The sequence below is a fragment of the Triticum urartu genome, chromosome 5A (genome assembly GCF_056163025.1).
Source record: "Triticum urartu cultivar PI428250 chromosome 5A, HENAU_Tu73, whole genome shotgun sequence".
NCBI classification, from domain to species: Eukaryota; Viridiplantae; Streptophyta; class Magnoliopsida; order Poales; family Poaceae; genus Triticum; species Triticum urartu.
Genome location: NC_141877.1, coordinates 668,028,373 through 668,049,829, shown reverse-complemented (window position 1 = coordinate 668,049,829; position 21,457 = coordinate 668,028,373). Strand labels below are relative to the sequence as shown.

The 21,457-nt window shown below is 49.9% G+C and overlaps 1 protein-coding gene across 1 annotated transcript; it reads left to right on the top strand.

Annotated features, from left to right (window-relative positions):
- The first annotated feature begins 8,937 nt into the window (after positions 1-8,937).
- Positions 8,938-21,295, top strand: LOC147973922 (uncharacterized). Its single transcript, XM_087524839.1, has 4 exons — positions 8,938-9,037; positions 17,749-18,133; positions 18,437-18,683; positions 18,817-21,295. The coding sequence occupies exons 1-4, from the start codon at positions 8,938-8,940 to the stop codon at positions 21,031-21,033; spliced, it is 2,949 nt and encodes a 982-aa protein (XP_087380965.1). The 3' UTR covers positions 21,034-21,295.
- The last annotated feature ends 162 nt before the right edge of the window (positions 21,296-21,457 follow it).

Sequence of the window (21,457 nt, the reverse complement as noted above, 5' to 3'; positions counted from 1 at the left end):
CTAATGCCTAACCCATAAACTATCGTGGTAATTCGATAAGAGACATCATGGTATGCATCATATCCAATAGGGTGCAGTTATGATGTTCGGACACACCATCACACTATGGTGTTCCAGGCTGTATCAGTTGTGAAACAATTTCCACAATGTCTTAATTCTGTGCCAAACTCGTAATTCAGATATTCATCTCTATGATCATATCATAGATACTTTATCCTCTTGTCACGACGATCTTTCAACTTCACCCTGAAATTACTTGAACCTTTCAATAATTCAGACTCGTGATTCATCAAGTAAATATACTCAACATCTACTCAAATCATCTGTGAAGTAAGAACATAACGATATCCACTACATGCCTCAGCACTCATTGGACTGCACACATCAAAAATGTATTACTTCCAACAAGTTGCTTTCTTGTTCCATTTTACTGAAACCGGGGCTTTCAGTCATCTTGCCCATGTGGTATGATTTGCATGTCTCAAGTGATTCAAAATCAAGTGAGTCCAAACAGTCCATTTGCATGGAGTTTCTTCATGCATATACACAAATAGACATGGTTCGCATGCCTCAAACTTTTCAAAAACGAGTGAGCCCAAAGATCCATCAACATGGAGCTTCTTCATGCATTTTATACCGATATGACTTACGTGGCAGTGCCACAAGTAGGTGGTACTATCATTACTATCTTTTGGCATGAACATGTGTATCACTACAATCGAGATTCAACAAACCATTTATTTTAGGTGTAAGACCATTGAAGGTATTGTTCAAATAAACAGAGTAACCATTATTCTCCTTAAATGAATAACCGTATTGCGATAGACATAATCCAATCATGTCTATGCTCAACGCAAACACCAAATAACAATTATTTAGGTTTTAATACCAATCTCGATGGTAGAGGGAGCGTGCGATGCTTGATCATATCAACCCTGGAAACACTTCCAACACATATCGTCAGCTCACCTTTAGCTAGTCTCCGTTTATTCCGTAGCTTTTATTTCGAGTTACTAACACTTAGCAACCGAACCGGTATCTAATACCCTAGTGCTACTAGGAGTACTAGTAAAGTACACATCAACACAATGTATATCCAATATACTTCTATCGACCTTGCCAGCCTTCTCATATACCAAGTATCTAGGGTAATTCTGCTCCAGTGGCTGTTCCCCTTATTACAGAAGCACATAGTCTCGGGTTTGGGTTCAACTTTGGGTTTCTTCACTAGAGCAGCAGCTAAATTGTTGTTCCATGAAGTATCCCTTTCTTGCCCTTGCCCTTCTTGAAACTAGCGGTTTTACTAACCATCAACGATTGATGCTCCCTTTTGATTTCTACTTTCGCGGTGTCAAACATTGCGAATATCTCAAGGATCATCATATATGTCCCTGATATATTATAGTTCATCACGAAGCTCTAGCAGCTTGGTGGTAATGACTTCGGAGAAACATCACTATCTTATCTGGAAGATCAACTCCCACTTGATTCAAATGATTGTTGTACTCAGACAATCTGAGCACAAGCACAACAATTGAGCTTTTCTCCTTAGTTTGCAGGCTAAGAAAATCGTCGGAGGTCTTATACCTCTTGACGTGGGCACGAGCCTGAAATTCCAATTTCAGCCCTCAAAACATCTTATATGTTTTGCGACGTTTCAAAAACGTCTTCGGTGCCTCAACTCTAAACCGTTTAACTGAACTATCACGTAGTTATCAAAACGTGTATGTCAGATGTTCGCAACATCCACAGACGACGTTCAAGGTTCAGCATACTGAGCGGTGCATTAAGGACATAAGCCTTCTAAGAAGCAATGAGGACAATCCTCAGTTTACGGACCTAGTCCGCATAATTGCTACTATCAACTTTCAACTAATTTTTCTCTAGGAACATAACTAAACAGTAGAACTAAAGCGCGAGCTACGACATAATTTGCAAAATCCTTTTGACTATGTTCAGGATAATTAAGTTCATCTTATGAACTCCCACTTAGATAGACATCCCTCTAGTCATTTAAGTGATTACATGATCCGAGTCAACTAGGCCGTGTCCGATCATCACGTGAGACGGACTAGTCAACGTCGGTGAACATCTTTATGTTGATCGTATCTTCTATACGACTCATGCTCGACCTTTCGGTCTTCTGTGTTCCGAGGCCATGTCTGTACATGCTAGGCTCGTCAAGTTAACCCTAAGTGTTTTGCATGTGTAAAACTGTCTTACACCCGTTGTATGTGAACGTAAGGATCTATCACACCCGATCATCACGGCGTGCTTCGAAACGACGAACTGTAGCAATGGTGCACAGTTAGAGGAGAACACTTCTTGAAATTTTAATGAGGGATCATCTTATTTACTACCGTCGTTCTAAGCAAATAAGATGTATAAATATGATAAACATCACATGCAATCAAATAATAGTGACATGATATGGCCAATATCATATAGCCCCTTTGATCTCCATCTTGGGGCTCCATGATCATCTATTACAAGAACATGATCAATCTCATACATCACATATATCATTCATCACATCCTTTTGGCCATATCACATCACATAGCATACCCTGCAAAAACAAGTTAGACGTCCTCTAATTGTTGTTTGCATGTTTTACGTGGCTGCTATGGGTTTCTAGCAAGAACGTTTCTTACCTACGCAAAAACCACAACGTGATATGCCAATTGCTATTTACCCTTCATAAGGACCCTTTTCATCGAATCCGATCCGACTAAAGTGGGAGAGACAGACACCCGCCAGCCACCTTATGCATCTAGTGCATGTTTGTCGGTGGAACCGGTCTCACGTAAGAGTACGTGTAAGGTTGGTCCAGGCCGCTTCATCCCACGATGCCGCCGAATCAAGATAAGACTAGTAACGGCAAGCATATTGAACAAAATCAACGCCCACAACTACTTTGTGTTCTACTCGTGCATAGAAACTACGCATAGACCTAGCTCATGATGCCACTGTTGGGGAACGTAGCAGAAATTCAAAATTTTCCTACGTGTCACCAAGATCTATCTATGGAGAGACCAGCAACAAGGGGAAGGAGAGTGCATCTACATACCCTTGTAGATCGCTAAGCAGAAGCGTTCAAGTGAACGGGGTTGATGGAGTCGTACTCGTCGTGATTCAAATCACCGATGATCAAGTGCCGAACGCACGGCACCTCCGCGTTCAACACACGTACAGCCCGGTGACGTCTCCCACGCCTTGATCCAGCAAGGAGAGAGGGAGAGGTTGAGGAAGACTCCATCCAACAGCAGCACAACGGCGTGGTGGTGGTGGAGGAGCGTGGCAATCCTGCAGGGCTTCGCCAAGCATCACGGGAGAGGAGAAGAACTTGGGAGAGAGGGAGGGGCTGCACCAAAGGCATAAGGGGTGTTGCAAGAGGCCCTCCTACCCTCACTATATATAGGGAGCCCAAGGGGGGGTGCGCCAGCCCTAGGAGATCCAATCTCCTAGGGGGCGGCGGCCAGGGGAGGTTTCCCTCCCCCCCAAGGCACCTAGGAGGTGCCTTCCCTCCTTGGGACTCTTCCTTAGGGTTTCCCTTTCACCCTAGGCGCATGGGCCCTAGGGGAAGTGGCGCCCCAGCCTACTTTGGGCTGGATCCCTTCTCACTTCAGCCCATGGGACCCTCCGGGATAGGTGGCCCCACCCGGTGGGCCCCCGGGACCCTTCCGGTGGTCCCGGTACAATACCGATGACCCCGAAACTTGTCCCGATGGCCAAAATAGGACTTCCTATATATAAATCTTTACCTCCGGACCATTCCGGAACTCCTCGTGACGTCCGGGGTCTCATCCGGGACTCCGAACAACATTCGGTAACCACATACAAGCTTCCTTTATAACCCTAGCGTCATCGAACCTTAAGTGTGTAGACCCTACGGGTTCGGGAGACATGCAGACATGACCGAGACGTTCTCCGGTCAATAACTAACAGCGGGATCTGGATACCCATGTTGGCTCCCACATGTTCCACGATGATCTCATCGGATGAACCACGATGTCAAGGACTTAATCAATCCCGTATACAATTCCTTTTGTCTATCGGTATGTTACTTGCCCGAGATTCGATCGTCGGAATCCAATACCTAGTTCAATCTCGTTACCGGCAAGTCTCTTTACTCGTTCCGTAACACATCATCCCGTGATCAACTCTTTGGTCACATTGCGCATATGATGATGTCCTACCGAGTGGGCCCAGAGATACCTCTCCGTTTACACGGAGTGACAAATCCCAGTCTCGATTCGTGCCAACCCAACAGACACTTTCGGAGATACCTGTAATGCACCTTTATAGTCACCCAGATACGTTGTGACGTTTGATACACCCAAAGCATTCCTACGGTATCCGGGAGTTGCACAATCTCATGGTCTAAGGAAATGATACTTGACATTAGAAAAGCTATAGAATACAAACTACACGATCTAGTGCTATGCTTAGGATTGGGTCTTGTCCATCACATCATTCTCCTAATGATGTGATCCCGTTATCAACGACATCCAATGTCCATGGTTAGGAAACCGTAACCATCTATTGATCAACGAGCTAGTCAACTAGAGGCTTACTAGGGACATGGTGTTGTCTATGTATCCACACATGTATCTGAGTTTCCTATCAATACAATTATAGCATAGATAATAAACGATTATCATGAACAAGGAAATATAATAATAACCAATTTATTATTGCCTCTAGGGCATATTTCCAACACCAAGTGCGTCTTCATCAACGCTCTCCAACTTCAGCAACTATGCAATACAGGCGCCATCACCCATATGGCATTGATCTACGCAACAGCAAGGGAGGACAGCAGCGACACATCCATCCCACCTGACATCCAAGCTGTCCTTGAGGAGTTTGAGGACGTGTTCAAGGAGCCAGAGGGCTTACCACCTCGCCGTGATTGTGACCACAAGATTCCACTCATCCGAGGAGCTCAACCCGTCAACATCCGACCGTATAGGCACAAACCCGAGCACACGAAGGAGATAGATGCACAAGTGGAAGAACTGCTTCGCAAAGGGATTATACAGAAAAGCACCAGCCCCTTCTGTTCACCAGCCATTCTAGTCAAGAAGAAGGACGGGACTTGGCGGCTCTGCATCGACTACAGACATCTGAATGCCATCACCTACATCGCCAAGTACCCAGTGCCAATCATCGAAGAGCTGCTAGACGAGTTACACGGGGCAGCTTGGTTCTCCAAGCTAGACCTCTGATCTGGCTACCACCAGATTTGTCTCGCCGAAGGCGAAGAGTACAAGACGGCCTTCCAGACGCATTCAGGACACTATGAGTTTCTGGTGGTTTCATTTGGATTAGCAGGCGGGCCAGCCACGTTCAACAGTGCCCTGACGACCACTCTGAAGCCTGTTGATCACAAGTGCGTGCTCCTCTTCTTCGACGACATCCTAGTTTTCAGCAAGACACTGTGAGAACACATCAACCACCTCCACCAGGTGCTGCAACTATTGCGCCGCGATCAATGGCGCGTGAAGAGGTCCAAATGCGAGTTCGGTCAGCACAAATTATCTTACTTGGGCCATGTCATCAGCAGCCAAGGGGTATCTACGGAACCAGCCAAGATATGTGTGGTGGCCAACTGGTCGACACCATCTGATGTCAAGACAGTACGCAGTTGTTTGGGGCTGGCAGGGTACTACAGGCGATTCATCCGAAACTTTGGCATCATCGCTCGACCGCTGTTCAACCTGCTGAAGAAAGGTGCACCGTTTGTATGGACACCTGCTACCAACACAGCTTTCCAGCTCCTCAAACAACACTTGATTGAAGCCCCAGTTCTTGCCCTGCCCAACTTTGCCAAACCGTTTGTAATTGAAACTGACGCCTGCGACAAGGGCATCGGCGCAATTCTTCAGCAAGAGGGCCATCCCATTGCGTATATGAGCAAGGCTTTGAGCCCTCGTTACCAGGGTCTATCAACATATGAGAAGGAGTATCTGGCAGTCATCGTGGCCGTGGATCAATGGCGCCCCTACCTGCAACACGCTGAGTTCACTATCCTCACTGATCAGCGCAGTTGACACACCTCACAGAGCAACGGCTTTCAACACTATGGCAACAGCGAGCTTTCACTAAGCTCCTGGGACTTCGGTACAGCATCAAGTACAAAAAAAGGGGCATAGAACACTGCAGCTGACGCACTATCTCGGGCGAACACGGGCGAGGTGCTGCACACCCTCAGCGTATGTCAACCCGCGTGGCTCGAAGATATCATCAACAGCTACAACACAAATCCGTAGGCGCAACGGCTTCTAGAGCAGCTGGCCGTACGGGAAGATCCCAAGGGACGATTCCAAATCCAGAATGGACTCATTCGATTCAGGGGCCGCATCTGGCTCGGTGGGACCACGGCTATGCAACAACACATAATCACAGCTTTCCACGACAGCCCCATGGGAGGTCACTCCGGATTCCCTGTGACATACCGCCGAGTTCGCAGACTGTTTGCTTGGCCGAAAATGAAAGCACACATCCAGGAGTACGTGCGATGCTGCACGGTCTGCCAACAAGCCAAACCGGATCGCACGGCGTCATCGGGCCTACTTATGCCATTACCTATACCAAAAGGAGTCCTGAGATATGATTACCATGGACTTTGTGGATGGACTACCACAGTCAGGACGGTACAAATTGCTTGCTGGTGGTCGCCGACAAGAGAACCTGGTTTGCACACTTCCTACCCTTGGCTCACCCGTACACATCAGCTAAAGTGGCCATCCTTTACATGCAGCAGTTGTACAAGCTTCACGGATTCCCAGGAGCTATCGTGTCGGGCCGTGATCCAGTCTTTACCAGTCACTTCTGGCAGGAACTCTTCAAATATGCGGGCACTGAGCTCCGAATGAGCACGACGAACCATCCTCAAACTGACGGTCAGACCGAGCGGGTGAACCAATGCATCGAGACATATCTTCGCTGTTTCGTGCAGGCGTGCCCAAAGCAATGGAGTTTTTGGGTGCCCCTGGCGCAATTCTGGTATAACTCTTCCCACCACTCAACCATTGGGATGACACCCTTCAAGGCCATGTTCGGGAGAGAGCCAAGACATTGGGGGATCACTGCTTCAACAACTTCTTCGGTACCGGCGTTGCAATCATGGCTCGAGGAACGTGCTGTCATGCAAGATCTGATACAACAACAACTCCATCGCGCGCGCCAGATCATGCAAGATCAGGCGAACAAGAAGCGCTCTTTTCGGCAGTTTCAAGTTGGCGATCAAGTCTTCCTCAAGCTCCAGCCGTATATCCAAACATCAGTGGCTCCTCGCGCCAACCACAAGCTCAGCTACAAGTTATACGAACCGTTCAAGATCATTGACAAGATCAATGAAGTCGCCTACAAACTCCAGCTGCCGCGTCAAGCCACGGTACATCCGGTATTCCACGTCTCCCAACTCCGGCATGCCCTACTTGCCGGCACCACAGCAGCGTCAACACTTCCTACTGGTGCGGGCGACACAGCGATCCCGGTCAAGGTGCTGCAATCAAGGTGGCGCAAGAAGAATGACGCCATGATTGAACAAGTCCAGGTGCAGTGGTCGGCAGGCGCAGCGATCAACATCACCTGGGAAGACAAGCAAGCACCATAGGCTCGATTTCCCCAGGCGGAGGCTTGGGGGCAAGCATCTTCTCAAGGACGAGGGGATGTTAGCACCGCTGACGACCCGCCCCACCTGCACAGGAGAAGATGGTGCGGCCCAGCCGCACCCGACGCGCCAACACTCGCTTCTGCGGCCCAGAGTGGCACAACGGGTCCGGCCCAGCGACGGCTACTACTTAAGGGCATCGCCCTCTCCTTCTGGCTCATCCAGTGGATCACGGAACCGTCGGCGGCACGAACCCTAATCCTTCCTGTTTGATCCATTCTTGTACTCGATATTGTATCCTGGATATATTGCCACCGAGAGAAATACTAGATCGATCCCCTTCCTTGTTCGTCCCTAACAAATAAGGGTTGCCTTTGTGCCTTGTGTTCCCTCGCTGATCAATGAATTTGGTACATCTTCTACCAACATTCAGAAGAAAAAAAATATGGGTTGCAAATTAAGCGATGCTAACACTTGACACGCATAGGAGTATAATGGAGTGCTGGACTGGACTCGAATCTACTTCAGTAGGTAACCTTCCTTGACAGTTGGCACGCAGAAGCAGTTTTTATTAAACATCTTTAATTTAGTTCCTGTTCATTGCACTGGTTTGGATTCAAGAGCCAAGAAAATACTTCCTCCGCCCGGAGATACTAGTGGGAGAAATGATTCGTTTCTCCGATAAGTATTTTCGGATGGAGAGAGTATACGATAACTGTTATGACTAAGAATTGAAATGATATTTGTAAGTCCATCTCTTCGCGGTATCACTTTCTGCAAGACGAAAAACTTTATGGACTCTAGTAAAGAGACTACAATCAGGCCGGAACAGCATCACACTCTTTCACCTGCACGCAACATTGTTTCTTTATATGCCTTTTTTTTGAGCGATTGTTTTTTTATGCCTGCCAGCGTAAAAGGCACCGACCTCGTTTCAAACCGGCCCACCTCTTTCTCTCTAGGCTGGCTGGCTGGCTAGCTGGCCCAATGCAAGCGGAGGAGCAACCGGCTACCGGGTCGGGCGCGCGTGGATTCCTCGTCTCTCTCTAGTCCAGTCTGTAGTACAGTGGCCCTTGTTTGGTGCTGGCTGCTGCTGCCTGGGCAAATACCCTCAGTCAAAAAAGAAAAGAAAAACAAGGGGCAAGCAAGATGCCAAAATGCGGCCGCACCGCACTCACGGCTCCAGATTGTAATAGTAAGACTACGCTACGGTTGCGGCACCTCTGTTCCCATGCTAGGATACACATCCTCGAACATTCTTACTGCGGTGGAGCGCTCACGTCCGCTTGGCGATTCAAACTTCGCCGTCGGGCCGCCCATGGCTGACCTCGCCGGCGCCGCCCCGGCGGCCGGCGGGTCGGCGGTCTCGACTGCGCCATGCCCGGAGGTGGTTGCTCCCCAGGGGCCTGTTGGGTTTCGTAATAATTTCAAAAAAAAATTCTACGCACACGCAAGATCATGTGATGCATAGCAACGAGAGGGGAGAGTGTTGTCTACGTACCCATGCAGACCGACTGCGGAAGCGTTGATGCAACGTAGAGGAAGTAGTCGTACGTCTTCACGATCCAACCGATCAAGCACCGAAACTACGGCACCTCCGAGTTCGAGCACACGTTCAGCTCGATGACGATCCCCGGACTCCGATCCAGCAAAGTGTCGGGGAAGAGTTCCGTCAGCACGACGGCGTGGTGACGATCTTGATGTACTACAGCAGCAGGGCTTCGCCTAAACTCCGCTACAGTATTATCGAGGACTATGGTGGCTGGGGGCACCGCACACGGCTAAGGAATAGATCACGTGGATCAACTTGTGTGTTTCTGGGGTGCCTCTGCCTCAGTATATAAAGGAGCCAAGGGGGAGGGGGGCGCCGGCCAGGAGGAGGGCGCAGGAGGAGTCCTACTCCTTCCGGGAGTAGGACTCCCCCTCCTCCCCAATCCTAGTTGGACTAGGATTCCCCGAGGGGAAAAGAGGGAGAGGGGGGCCGGCCACCTTCTCCTAGTCCTAATAGGACTAGGGGAGGGGGGAGGTGCGCAGCCACCTTGGGCTGCCCCTTTCTCCTTTCCACTAAAGCCCATTAAGGCCCATATGGCTCCCGGGGGGTTCCGGTAACCTCCCGGTACTCCGGTAAAATCCCGATTTCACCCGGAAGACTTCCGATATCCAAACATAGGCTTCCAATATATCAATCTTTACGTCTCGACCATTTCGAGACTCCTCGTCATGTCCATGATCACATCCGGGACTCCGAACAACCTTCGGTACATCAAAATGCATAAACTCATAATATAACTGTCATCGTAACCTTAAGCGTGCGGACCCTACGGGTTCGAGAACAATGTAGACATGACCGAGACACGTCTCCGGTCAATAACCAATAGCGGGACCTGGATGCCCATATTGGCTCCTACATATTTTACGAAGATCTTTATCGGTCAGACCGCATAACAACATACGTTGTTCCCTTTGTCATCGGTATGTTACTTGCCCGAGATTCGATCGTCGGTATCCAATACCTAGTTCAATCTCGTTACCGGCAAGTCTCTTTACTCGTTCCGTAATACATCATCTCACAACTAACATCTTAGTTACAATGCTTGCAAGGCTTATGTGATGTGTATTACCGAGAGGGCCCCAGAGATACCTCTCCGACAATCGGAGTGACAAAACCTAATCTCGAAATACGCCAACCCAACATGTACCTTTGGAGACACCAGTAGTACTCCTTTATAATCACCCAGTTACGTTGTGACGTTTGGTAGTACCCAAAGTGTTCCTCCGGTAAACGGGAGTTGCATAATCTCATAGTTATAGGAACATGTATAAGTCATGAAGAAAGCAATAGCAACATACTAAACGATCGGGTGCTAAGCTAATGGAATGGGTCATGTCAATCAGATCATTCAACTAATGATGTGACCTCGTTAATCAAATAACAACTCTTTGTTCATGGTTAGGAAACATAACCATCTTTGATTAACGAGCTAGTCAAGTAGAGGCATACTAGTGACACTCTTTTTTGTCTATGTATTCCTCACACATGTATTATGTTTCCGGTTAATACAATTCTAGCATGAATAATAAACATTTATCATGATATAAGGAAATAAATAATAACTTTATTATTGCCTCTAGGGCATATTTCCTTCAGTCTCCCACTTGCACTAGAGTCAATAATCTAGATTACACTATAATGATTCTAACACCCATGGAGCTTTGGTGCTGATCATGTTTTGCTCGTGGAAGAGGCTTAGTCAACGGGTCTGCAACATTCAGATCCGTATGTATCTTGCAAATCTCTATGTCTCCCACCTGGACTAGATCCCGGATGGAATTGAAGCATCTCTTGATGTGCTTGGTCCTTTTGTGAAATCTGGATTCCTTTGCCAAGGCAATTGCACCAGTATTGTCACAAAAGATTTTCATTGGTCCCGATGCACTAGGTATGACACCTAGATCGGATATGAACTCCTTCATCCAGACTCCTTCATTTGCTGTTTCCGAAGCAGCTATGTACTCCACTTCACATGTAGATCCCGCTACGACGCTTTGTTTAGAACTGCACCAACTAACAGCTCCACCGTTTAATGTAAACACGTATCCAGTTTGCGATTTAGAATCGTCCGGATCAGTGTCAAAGCTTGCATCAACGTAACCTTTTATGGTGAGCTCTTTGTCACCTCCATATACGAGAAACATATCCTTAGCCCTTTTCAGGTATTTCAGGATGTTCTTGACCGCTGTCCAGTGATCCACTCCTGGATTACTTTGGTACCTCCCTGCTAAACTTATAGCAAGGCACACATCAGGTCTGGTACACAGCATTGCATACATGATAGAGCCTATGGCTGAAGCATAGGGAACATCTTTCATTTTCTCTCTATCTTCTGCAGTGGTCGGGCATTGAGTCTGACTCAACTTCACACCTTGTAACACAGGCAAGAACCCTTTCTTTGCTTGATCCATTTTGAACTTCTTCAAAATCTTGTCAAGGTATGTGCTTTGTGAAAGTCCAATTAAGCATCTTGATCTATCTCTATAGATCTTAATGCCTAATATGTAAGCAGCTTCACCGAGGTCTTTCATTAAAAAACTCTTATTCAAGTATCCCTTTATGCTATCCAGAAATTCTATATCATTTCCAATCAGCAATATGTCATCCACATATAGTATCAGAAATGCTACAGAGCTCCCACTCACTTTCTTGTAAATACAGGCTTCTCCGAAAGTCTGTATAAAACCAAATGCTTTGATCACACTATCAAAGCGTTTATTCCAACTCCGAGAGGCTTGCACCAGTCCATAAATGGATCGCTGGAGCTTGCACACTTTGTTAGCTCCCTTTGGATCGACAAAACCTTCCGGTTGCATCATATACAACTCTTCTTCCAGAAATCCATTCAGGAATGCAGTTTTGACATCCATCTGCCAAATTTCATAATCATAAAATGCGGCAATTGCTAACATGATTCGGACAGACTTAAGCATCGCTACGGGTGAGAAGGTCTCATCGTAGTCAACCCCTTGAACTTGTCGAAAACCTTTTGCGACAAGTCGAGCCTTGTAGACAGTAACATCACCATCAGCGTCAGTCTTCTTCTTGAAGATCCATTTATTCTCAATCGCTTGCCGATCATCGGGCAAGTCAACCAAAGTCCATACTTTGTTCTCATACATGGATCCCATCTCAGATTTCATGGTTTCAAGCCACTTTGCGAAATCTGGGCTCACCATCGCTTCTTCATAGTTCGTAGGTTCATCATGATCTAATAGCATGACTTCCAGAACAAGATTACCGTACCACTCTGGTGCGGATCTCGCTCTGGTCGATCTACGAGGTTCAGTAGTATCTTGACCTGAAGTTTCATGATCAACATCATTAGCTTCCTCACTAATTGGTATAGATGTCGCAGAAACAGTTTTCTGTGATGTACTATTTTCCAATAAGGGAGCAGGTACAGTTACCTCGTCAAGTTCTACTTTCCTCCCACTCACTTCTTTCGAGAGAAACTCCTCTAGAAAGGATCCATTCTTAGCAACGAATGTCCTGCCTTCGGATCTGTGATAGAAGGTGTACCCAACAGTCTCCTTTGGGTATCCTATGAAGACACATTTCTCCGATTTGGGTTCGAGCTTATCAGGTTGAAGCTTTTTCACATAAGCATCGCAGCCCCAAACTTTAAGAAACGACAACTTTGGTTTCTTGCCAAACCACAGTTCATAAGGTGTCGTCTCAACGGATTTTGATGGTGCCCTATTTAACGTGATTGTGGCCGTCTCTAAAGCATAACCCCAAAACGATAGCGGTAAATCAGTAAGAGACATCATAGATCGCACCATATCTAGTAAAGTACGATTACGACGTTCGGACACACCATTACGCTGTGGTGTTCCGGGTGGCGTGAGTTGCGAAACTATTCCACAATTTTTTAAATATACACCAAACTCGTAACTCAAATATTTCCTCCACGATCAGATCGTAGAAATTTTATTTTCTTGTTACGATGATTTTCAACTTCACTCTGAAATTCTTTGAACTTTTCAAATGTTTCAGACTTATGTCTCATTAAGTAGATATACCCATATCTGCTTAAGTCATCTGTGAATGTGAGAAAATAACGATATCCGCCACGAGCCTCAATATTCATCGGACCACATACATCGGTATGTATGATTTCCAACAAATCTGTTGCTCTCTCCATAGTACCGGAGAACGGTGTTTTAGTCATCTTGCCCATGAGGCACGGTTCGCAAGTACCAAGTGATTCATAATCAAGTGGTTCCAAAAGTCCATCAGTATGGAGTTTCTTCATGCGCTTTACACCGATATGACCTAAACGACAGTGCCACAAATAAGTTGCACTTTCATTATCAACTCTGCATCTTTTGGCTTCAACATTATGAATATGTGTATCACTACTATCGAGATTCATCAAAAATAGACCACTCTTCAAAGGTGCATGACCATAAAAGATATTACTCATATAAATAGAACAACCATTATTCTCTGATTTAAATGAATAACCGTCTCGCATTAAACAAGATCCAGATATAATGTTCATGCTCAACGCTGGCACCAAATAACAATTATTTAGGTCTAATAATAATCCCGAAGGTAGATGTAGAGGTAGCGTGCCGACCGCGATCACATCGACTTTGGAACCGTTTCCCACGCGCATCGTCACCTCGTCCTTTGCCAGTGCCCGCTTATTCCGTAGTCCCTGTTTTGAGTTGCAAATATTAGCAACAGAACCAGTATCAAATACCCAGGTGCTACTGCGAGCTCTAGTAAGGTACACATCAATAACATGTATATCACATATACCTTTGATCACCTTGCCATCCTTCTTATCCGCCAAATACTTGGGGCAGTTCCGCTTCCAGTGACCAATCTGCTTGCAGTAGAAGCACTCAGTTTCAGGCTTAGGTCCAGACTTGGGTTTCTTCTCCTGAGCAGCAACTTGTTTGCCGTTCTTCTTGAAGTTCCCCTTCTTCTTCCCTTTGTCCTTTTTCTTGAAACTAGTGGTCTTGTTAACCATCAACACTTGATGCTCCTTCTTGATTTCTACCTCCGCAGCTTTCAGCATTGCGAAGAGCTCGGGAATAGTCTTGTTCATCCCTTGCATATTATAGTTCATCACGAAGCTCTTGTAGCTTGGTGGCAGTGATTGGAGAATTCTGTCAATGACGCAATCATCTGGAAGATTAACTCCCATCTGAATCAAGTGATTATTATACCCAGACATTTTGAGTATATGCTCACTGACAGAACTGTTCTCCTCCATCTTGCAGCTATAGAACATATTGGAGACTTCATATCTCTCAATCCGGGCATTTGCTTGAAATATTAACTTCAACTCCTGGAACATCTCATATGCTCCATGACGTTCAAAATGTCGTTGAAGTCCCGATTCTAAGCCGTAAAGCATGGCACACTAAACTATCGAGTAGTCATCAGCTTTGCTCTGCCAGATGTTCATAACATCTGGTGTTGCTCCAGCAGCAGGCCTGGCACCCAGCGGTGCTTCCAGGACGTAATTCTTCTGAGCAGCAATGAGGATAATCCTCAAGTTACGGACCCAGTCCGTGTAATTGCTACCATCATCTTTCAACTTTGCTTTCTCAAGGAACGCATTAAAATTCAACGGAACAATAGCACGAGCCATCTATCTACAATCAACATAAACAAGCAAGATACTATCAGGTACTAAGTTCATGATAAGTTTAAGTTCAATTAATCAAATTACTTAAGAACTCCCACTTAGATAGACATCCCTCTAATCTTCTAAGTGATTACGTGATCCAAATCAACTAAACCATAACCGATCATCACGTGAGATGGAGTAGTTTTCAATGGTGAACATCGTTATGTTGATCATATCTACTATATGATTCACGCTCGACCTTTCGGTCTACGTGTTCCGAGGCCATATCTGCATATGCTAGGCTCGTCAAGTTTAACCTAAGTATTCTGCGTGTGCAAAACTGGCTTGCACCCGTTGTAGATGGACGTAGATCTTATCACACCCGATCATCACGTGGTGTCTGGGCACGACGAACTTTGGCAACGGTGCATACTCAGGGAGAACACATCTTGATAATTTAGTGAGAGATCATCTTATAATGCTACCGTCAATCAAAGCAAGATAAGATGCATAAAAGGATAAACATCACATGCAATCAATATAAGTGATATGATATGGCCATCATCATCTTGTGCTTGTGATCTCCATCTCCGAAGCACCGTTATGATCACCATCGTCACCGGCGTGACACCTTGATCTCCATCGTAGCATCGTTGTCGTCTCGCCAATCTTATGCTTCCACGACTATCACTACCGCTTAGTAATAAAGTAAAGCATTACATCGCGATTTCATTGCATACAATAAAGCGACAACCATATGGCTCCTGCCAGTTGCCGATAACTCAGTTACAAAACATGATCATCTCATACAATAAAATTCAGCATCATGCCTTGACCATATCACATCACAACATGCCCTGCAAAAACAAGTTAGACGTCCTCTACTTTGTTGTTGCAAGTTTTACGTGGCTGCTACGGGCTTAAGTAAGAACCAATCTCACCTACGCATCAAAACCACAACGATAGTTTGTCAAATAGACTCCGTTTTAACCTTCGCAAGGACTGGGCGTAGCCATACTTGGTTCAACTAAAGTTGGAGAGACAGTCGCCCACAAGCCACCTGTGTGCAAAGCACGTCGGGGGAACCGGTCTCGCGTAAGCGTACGCGTAAGGTTGGTCCGGGTCGTCTCGTCCAACAATACCGCCGAACCAAAGTATGACATGCTGGTAGGCAGTATGACTTATATCGCCCACAACTCACTTGTGTTCTACTCGTGCATATAACATCAACATAAATAACCTAGGCTCGGATGCCACTGTTGGGTTTCGTAGTAATTTCAAAAAAATTCCTACGCGCACGCAAGATCATGTGATGCATAGCAACGAGAGGGGAGAGTGTTGTCTACGTACCCACGCAGACCGACCGCGGAAGCGTTGACGCAACGTAGAGGAAGTAGTCGTACGTCTTCACGATCCAACCGATCAAGCACCGAAACTACGGCACCTCCGAGTTCGAGCACACGTTCAGCTCGATGACGATCCCCGGACTCCGATCCAGCAAAGTGTCGGGGAAGAGTTCCGTCAGCACGACGGCGTGGTGACGATCTTGATGTACTACAACAGCAGGGCTTCGCCTAAACTCCGCTACAGTATTATCGAGGACTATGGTGGCTGGGGGCACCGCACACGGCTAAGGAATAGATCACGTGGATCAACTTGTGTGTTTCTGGGGTGCCTCTGCCTCAGTATATAAAGGAGCCAAGGGGGAGGGGGGCGCCGGCCAGGAGGAGGGCGCAGGAGGAGTCCTACTCCTTCCGGGAGTAGGACTCCCCCCCAATCCTAGTTGGACTAGGATTCCCCGAGGGGAAAAGAGGGAGAGGGGGGCCGGCCACCTTCTCCTAGTCCTAATAGGACTAGGGGAGGGGGGAGGTGCGCAGCCACCTTGGGCTGCCCCTTTCTCCTTTCCACTAAAGCCCATTAAGGCCCATATGGCTCCCGGGGGTTCCGGTAACCTCCCGGTACTCCGGTAAAATCCAGATTTCACCCGGAACACTTCCAATATCCAAACATAGGCTTCCAATATATCAATCTTTACGTCTCGACCATTTCGAGACTCCTCGTCATGTCCACGATCACATCCGGGACTCTGAACAACCTTCGGTACATCAAAATGCATAAACTCATAACATAACTGTCATCGTAACGTTAAGCGTGCGGACCCTACGGGTTCGAGAACAATGTAGACATGACTGAGACACGTCTCCGGTCAATAACCAATAGCGGGACCTGGATGCCCATATTGGCTCCTACATATTTTACGAAGATCTTTATCGGTCAGACCGCATAACAACATACGTTGTTCCCTTTGTCATCGGTATGTTACTTGCCCAAGATTCGATCGTCGGTATCCAATACCTAGTTCAATCTCGTTACCGGCAAGTCTCTTTACTCGTTCCGTAATACATCATCTCACAACTAAAATCTTAGTTACAATGCTTGCAAGGCTTATGTGATGTGTATTACCGAGAGGGCCCCAGAGATACCTCTCCAACAATCGGAGTGACAAAACCTAATCTCGAAAGACGCCAACCCAACATGTACCTTTGGAGACACCTGTTGTACTCCTTTATAATCACCCAGTTACGTTGTGACGTTTGGTAGTACCCAAAGTGTTCCTCCGGTAAACGGGAGTTGCATAATCTCATAGTTATAGGAACATGTATAAGTCATGAAGAAAGCAATAGCAACATACTAAACGATCGGGTTCTAAGCTAATGGAATGGGTCATGTCAATCAGATCATTCAACTAATGATGTGACCTCGTTAATCAAATAACAACTCTTTGTTCATGGTTAGGAAACATAACCATCTTTGATTAATGAGCTAGTCAAGTAGAGGCATACTAGTGACACTCTTTTTTGTCTATGTATTCACACATGTATTATGTTTCCGGTTAATACAATTCTAGCATGAATAATAAACATTTATCATGATATAAGGAAATAAATAATAACTTTATTATTGCCTCTAGGGCATATTTCCTTCAGGGCCGTCCCTGTCCTTCGCGTCGTCGGCGTTCTCCTGGGCAGATCTCGCGGACAAGGAGGCCATGGACGTCGGACCGGTCGAGCGTCCGGTGAAGCTGGCTCCGCCGCTCTTCGGAGACTTCTGGGTGGCGGCCCGGCCCGGGCGCGTCAGTCCTCGCCGCCTCTCCGGCCGTCCCCGCCCCTTGCGGCCGCCGGCGGCGCGTCCCGTGGCTCGCCCGCCCCTATCTGGGCCGGCGTCCCGTGCGGATCTGCCGGTTCCTGTGGTCGTGGTGGCCGCCGTCTCCGACCGTCGCCTGGTCCTGGCGGAGCCTGGTAGCTCTGCCGGGTCTGGTGCGGGGTCCAGGAAGGCCGCTCCGGCGATGGCGCCGGCAGCGCTGCGGGAGGGGTTTGCCCCCTGGTCGGGTCCGGATCGGGTCGTGCTCCTACATGGGCCAGCTAGCGCTCGCATGGTGGGCCGGCCCGGGGGAGCGTGGGAGGGCCTGCGCCGTTCTGGGCCTGGTTCCTCTCGGAGCGCCATCTGGGCTGACCCGGCGGCCCGCTGCACGGCTGTCCAGTCCCAGGCCGTTATTGACCGTGCCAACCGGGCCTAGTTGCTGTCCCACGCGGACCCGTCCCGTTGGGTGTGGATCCAGCGTGGCGCTGGAGACGTGTCGCACGGATGGCCTGCGACCTGTTTAGATGTCGCTAGGGCTGGACGGTGCGCTCGTCTCCTCCTCCCTGTTACCTCGCAGCCGCCGCCTTCCCCCTGCGCTCCCGCCGTTCCGGCCGCCTTGGTCTCCGCCGCCGGCCCGTCTCCGTCCTCGCCGCGGTCGTCGCTCCCCATCCCCCCGCCCTGCCCCCGGTCCTACCTGGAGGCCCTCATGACCAGGGACGCCGGCGACGGATTGCCGCGGCCGAAGAGGCCTCTGGACCAGGCGTCCTCCTCGCGCTCCGACGTCCGGCCGGCTCGGGCCTCGGCGACCTACGCCGGAACTTCTCTGCGCCGCCCTCCCCCCCCCCCCCCCCCGCGACCCATCTCGGGATGCCCGGCTACCGCTGCCGGGGTCCCCGGGCGACCTGCGACGCCAGGATGCTGCTCGCCGTCGCGCCAATGGTGATGATGGGCGTCGCCGTGATGAGGACCTTGCTCGCGAGGCGGATCTGCAGGAGGAGCTGCAGACCCGGCCCCCTGCTGCCGACCGAGCGCGGGCTGTTCTGGAGCCGGGGCGGCCGGCGCCGCGGGTGCCTTCTCCGCGGGCGTCGGATGGCGATTGGCGTCGTGGGCGGCCTGCGGATGACTCTGCCCGTGCATCTCGTGAGCGCCGGGCTGTCTCGGCTCATGATTCCCGCTCCCCCGATCCTGGGCACTGGGTGGATCGCCGCTCTGACCGGGACGGCGGCCAGTCAGGGAGGAGGGGCGACTCTGTGACCGCGAGGGCCTCTCCTGCTCGCCGCTCTGTTGAGGCGCCTGGTGCCGCTATTCAGTCAAAGAAGAAGAAGAAGCACAAGAAGAAGAAGACCCCTGGGATGGCCGCGTGTCCCACTCCGGCTGGTGCTTCGGAGCTAGTGGCTCCTGAGCAGACCCCGCGAGTTGGCCGCCCCAGGACTCGCGAGGAGACGATGTGCATCAACTGTGGCTGCGCGGGGCATTTCCGCTCGAAGTGTGAGGCCCCTCCCCGATGCCCCACGACCCTTGCTTACCTTGGGTACAGGACTGAGGGGGGTGGTTTCTACTATGTGGATGCTGAGATTGAGGAGGAGGCGGTTAGACCGGTCTTGGCGACGGTCACTCTTGCCCCCGAGCAGGACTTGCCGTCTGGGGTGGTGATCTTGGCCGCCCTCATCCAGGCCGAGCTCGCCGCATACATCGGCGACTTCCGCGACTCCGACTTCACTTGGGAGGTGACTGAGACGGCTCCCCTCGTCTTCTCGGTCCCCTTCCCCTCTGCTGAGCTGCTTCGCGTGTGTTCCCATGATGTCATCCGGTGTCCCATCAACAAGCTCCTGATCTCCGTTTGTGCAGCTGCTGCGGAGCCTGATCCTGTGCCTCCTCTGGAGAGGGTGTGGGTTCTTGTCTACGGCTTGCCTCGAGGTGGCAGGTCGGCACCGCGGGGTGGCAAGCTTGCGCACATTCTCAAGGTGATCTCTGAGCCGGTGGGCAAGCTGGTGACCGCCGACTTGGCGTCTTTTAAGGATGATGGTCCAGCCCGCATTGAGATCCTGTGCCCTGCTCCGGCAGAGATTGACGGTCTGTCCCTGGTCTTCTACTTCGGCACTAAGGGGAAGCGCCTGACCTTCGAGCTCGAGTCTCCGGTTCCTGAGGATTTGCTTGGGCCGGCCCCCGCAGCCACTGTGCCGCGCTTGGATGAAGGGCAGGGTGGGGGTGGGGGCTCGTCCGATGGGAGCTCTTCTTGTGAGGGGGATGATGATGATGATGTGATTCCCCCGGCTCCGTCTGCTGGGCGGCGTAGCCCGGTTTCTACTGTTGGTGGTTCTTCTGGTCCTGCTGGAACGGCCTCTCAGGTGGCGTCAGGGGGTGGGTTTGTGGCTGTGGCCGTCCCTTCCCCTGTTGTGACCCAGGTGGCTGACCCAAAGGTCGTGGAGGAGGACGTGGTGAGTGTGGGGATGGAGGTGCGCCCCTCGTCATCGCCGCGCTCGCCGGGGGTGGTCTGCTACTCGCGTTCGCCAGGGTCCCCCCCTTCCCTTGCCTTGGGGGCCCCGGACCTGGAGCCGCCTCCGCCCTTGGACCTGGCCGCTGTGACCCCTACCGCGGCCGGCTCCAAGCTTCGGGGTGGGTCCTCTCCGCTGGTGGCTGCGCGTCAGAGTGCGATGCTCAGCCAGTCCCGGGTCATCCTGGATGGCCGCGTCCCGACGATCTCGGAGAAGGCCGCCATGCGGGCTGCAGCTCGCGACCTGTCCTCAGGTACCCCATCCATCCCCTCTGTTCCTTCTAGTTCTGGTTCTCAGTTTTCTGTGCTTGGTTTCGCTCCGTTGTCTCACCTGGCAGAGGTGGCCACCGATAGTGGCATTGTGTTTTGTGGCGAGAAGGGGCTCATTCTTGAGCAGATTTCTGCTATTTGCGCCAAGGAGAGGCTCGATGGGGCGTTGGCTGAAGCCCGTTCTTGTGCTGCGCGTGGTGAACCCAGCACCCCGGCGCACACTGACCCTGGTCATAGAGAGACCAGGGCTGGTGAGGCGCCCCCTATGGAGACTGGGGCGGAGACGCCCCTTGCAGTTCCCCCCTCGGTGAGGGCTTTGCGAGGGCGCCCCCTCCCACACGTCTCAACCCCACTAAACACCGGATAGAGGTGTGTGGGTCTAGTTCCAGGTCCGCTTCCCTCGGGCCGGAGACTTCCGCCGCCCCCCTACACGGGGGCGACGTGGACGCTCAGTGAAGGCATCCCACCGACCCGCGATTGACGGGCGGGCTAGCTCGGCCCCGCTTGCGGGGCCTAGGGATTACACTGAGGTTATTAAATGAAGCTCCTATGTTGGAACATTAGGGGCTTCGGCCTCTCTGGTAGGCGGCGGCAGCTCATCGAATATTTGCGACAGGAAGAGATTGACATTGTGGGACTTCAGGAGACGATTCGTCAGGACTTTAGTATGCATGAGCCCCAGGGGCTCTCCCGCCACCAGTTTGCCTGGCAGTGGCTGCCCGCTACGGGTCAATCTGGAGGCATCTTGCTCGGGGTCAGGGAGGATGCTTTCTCGGTCGACAATATGGACC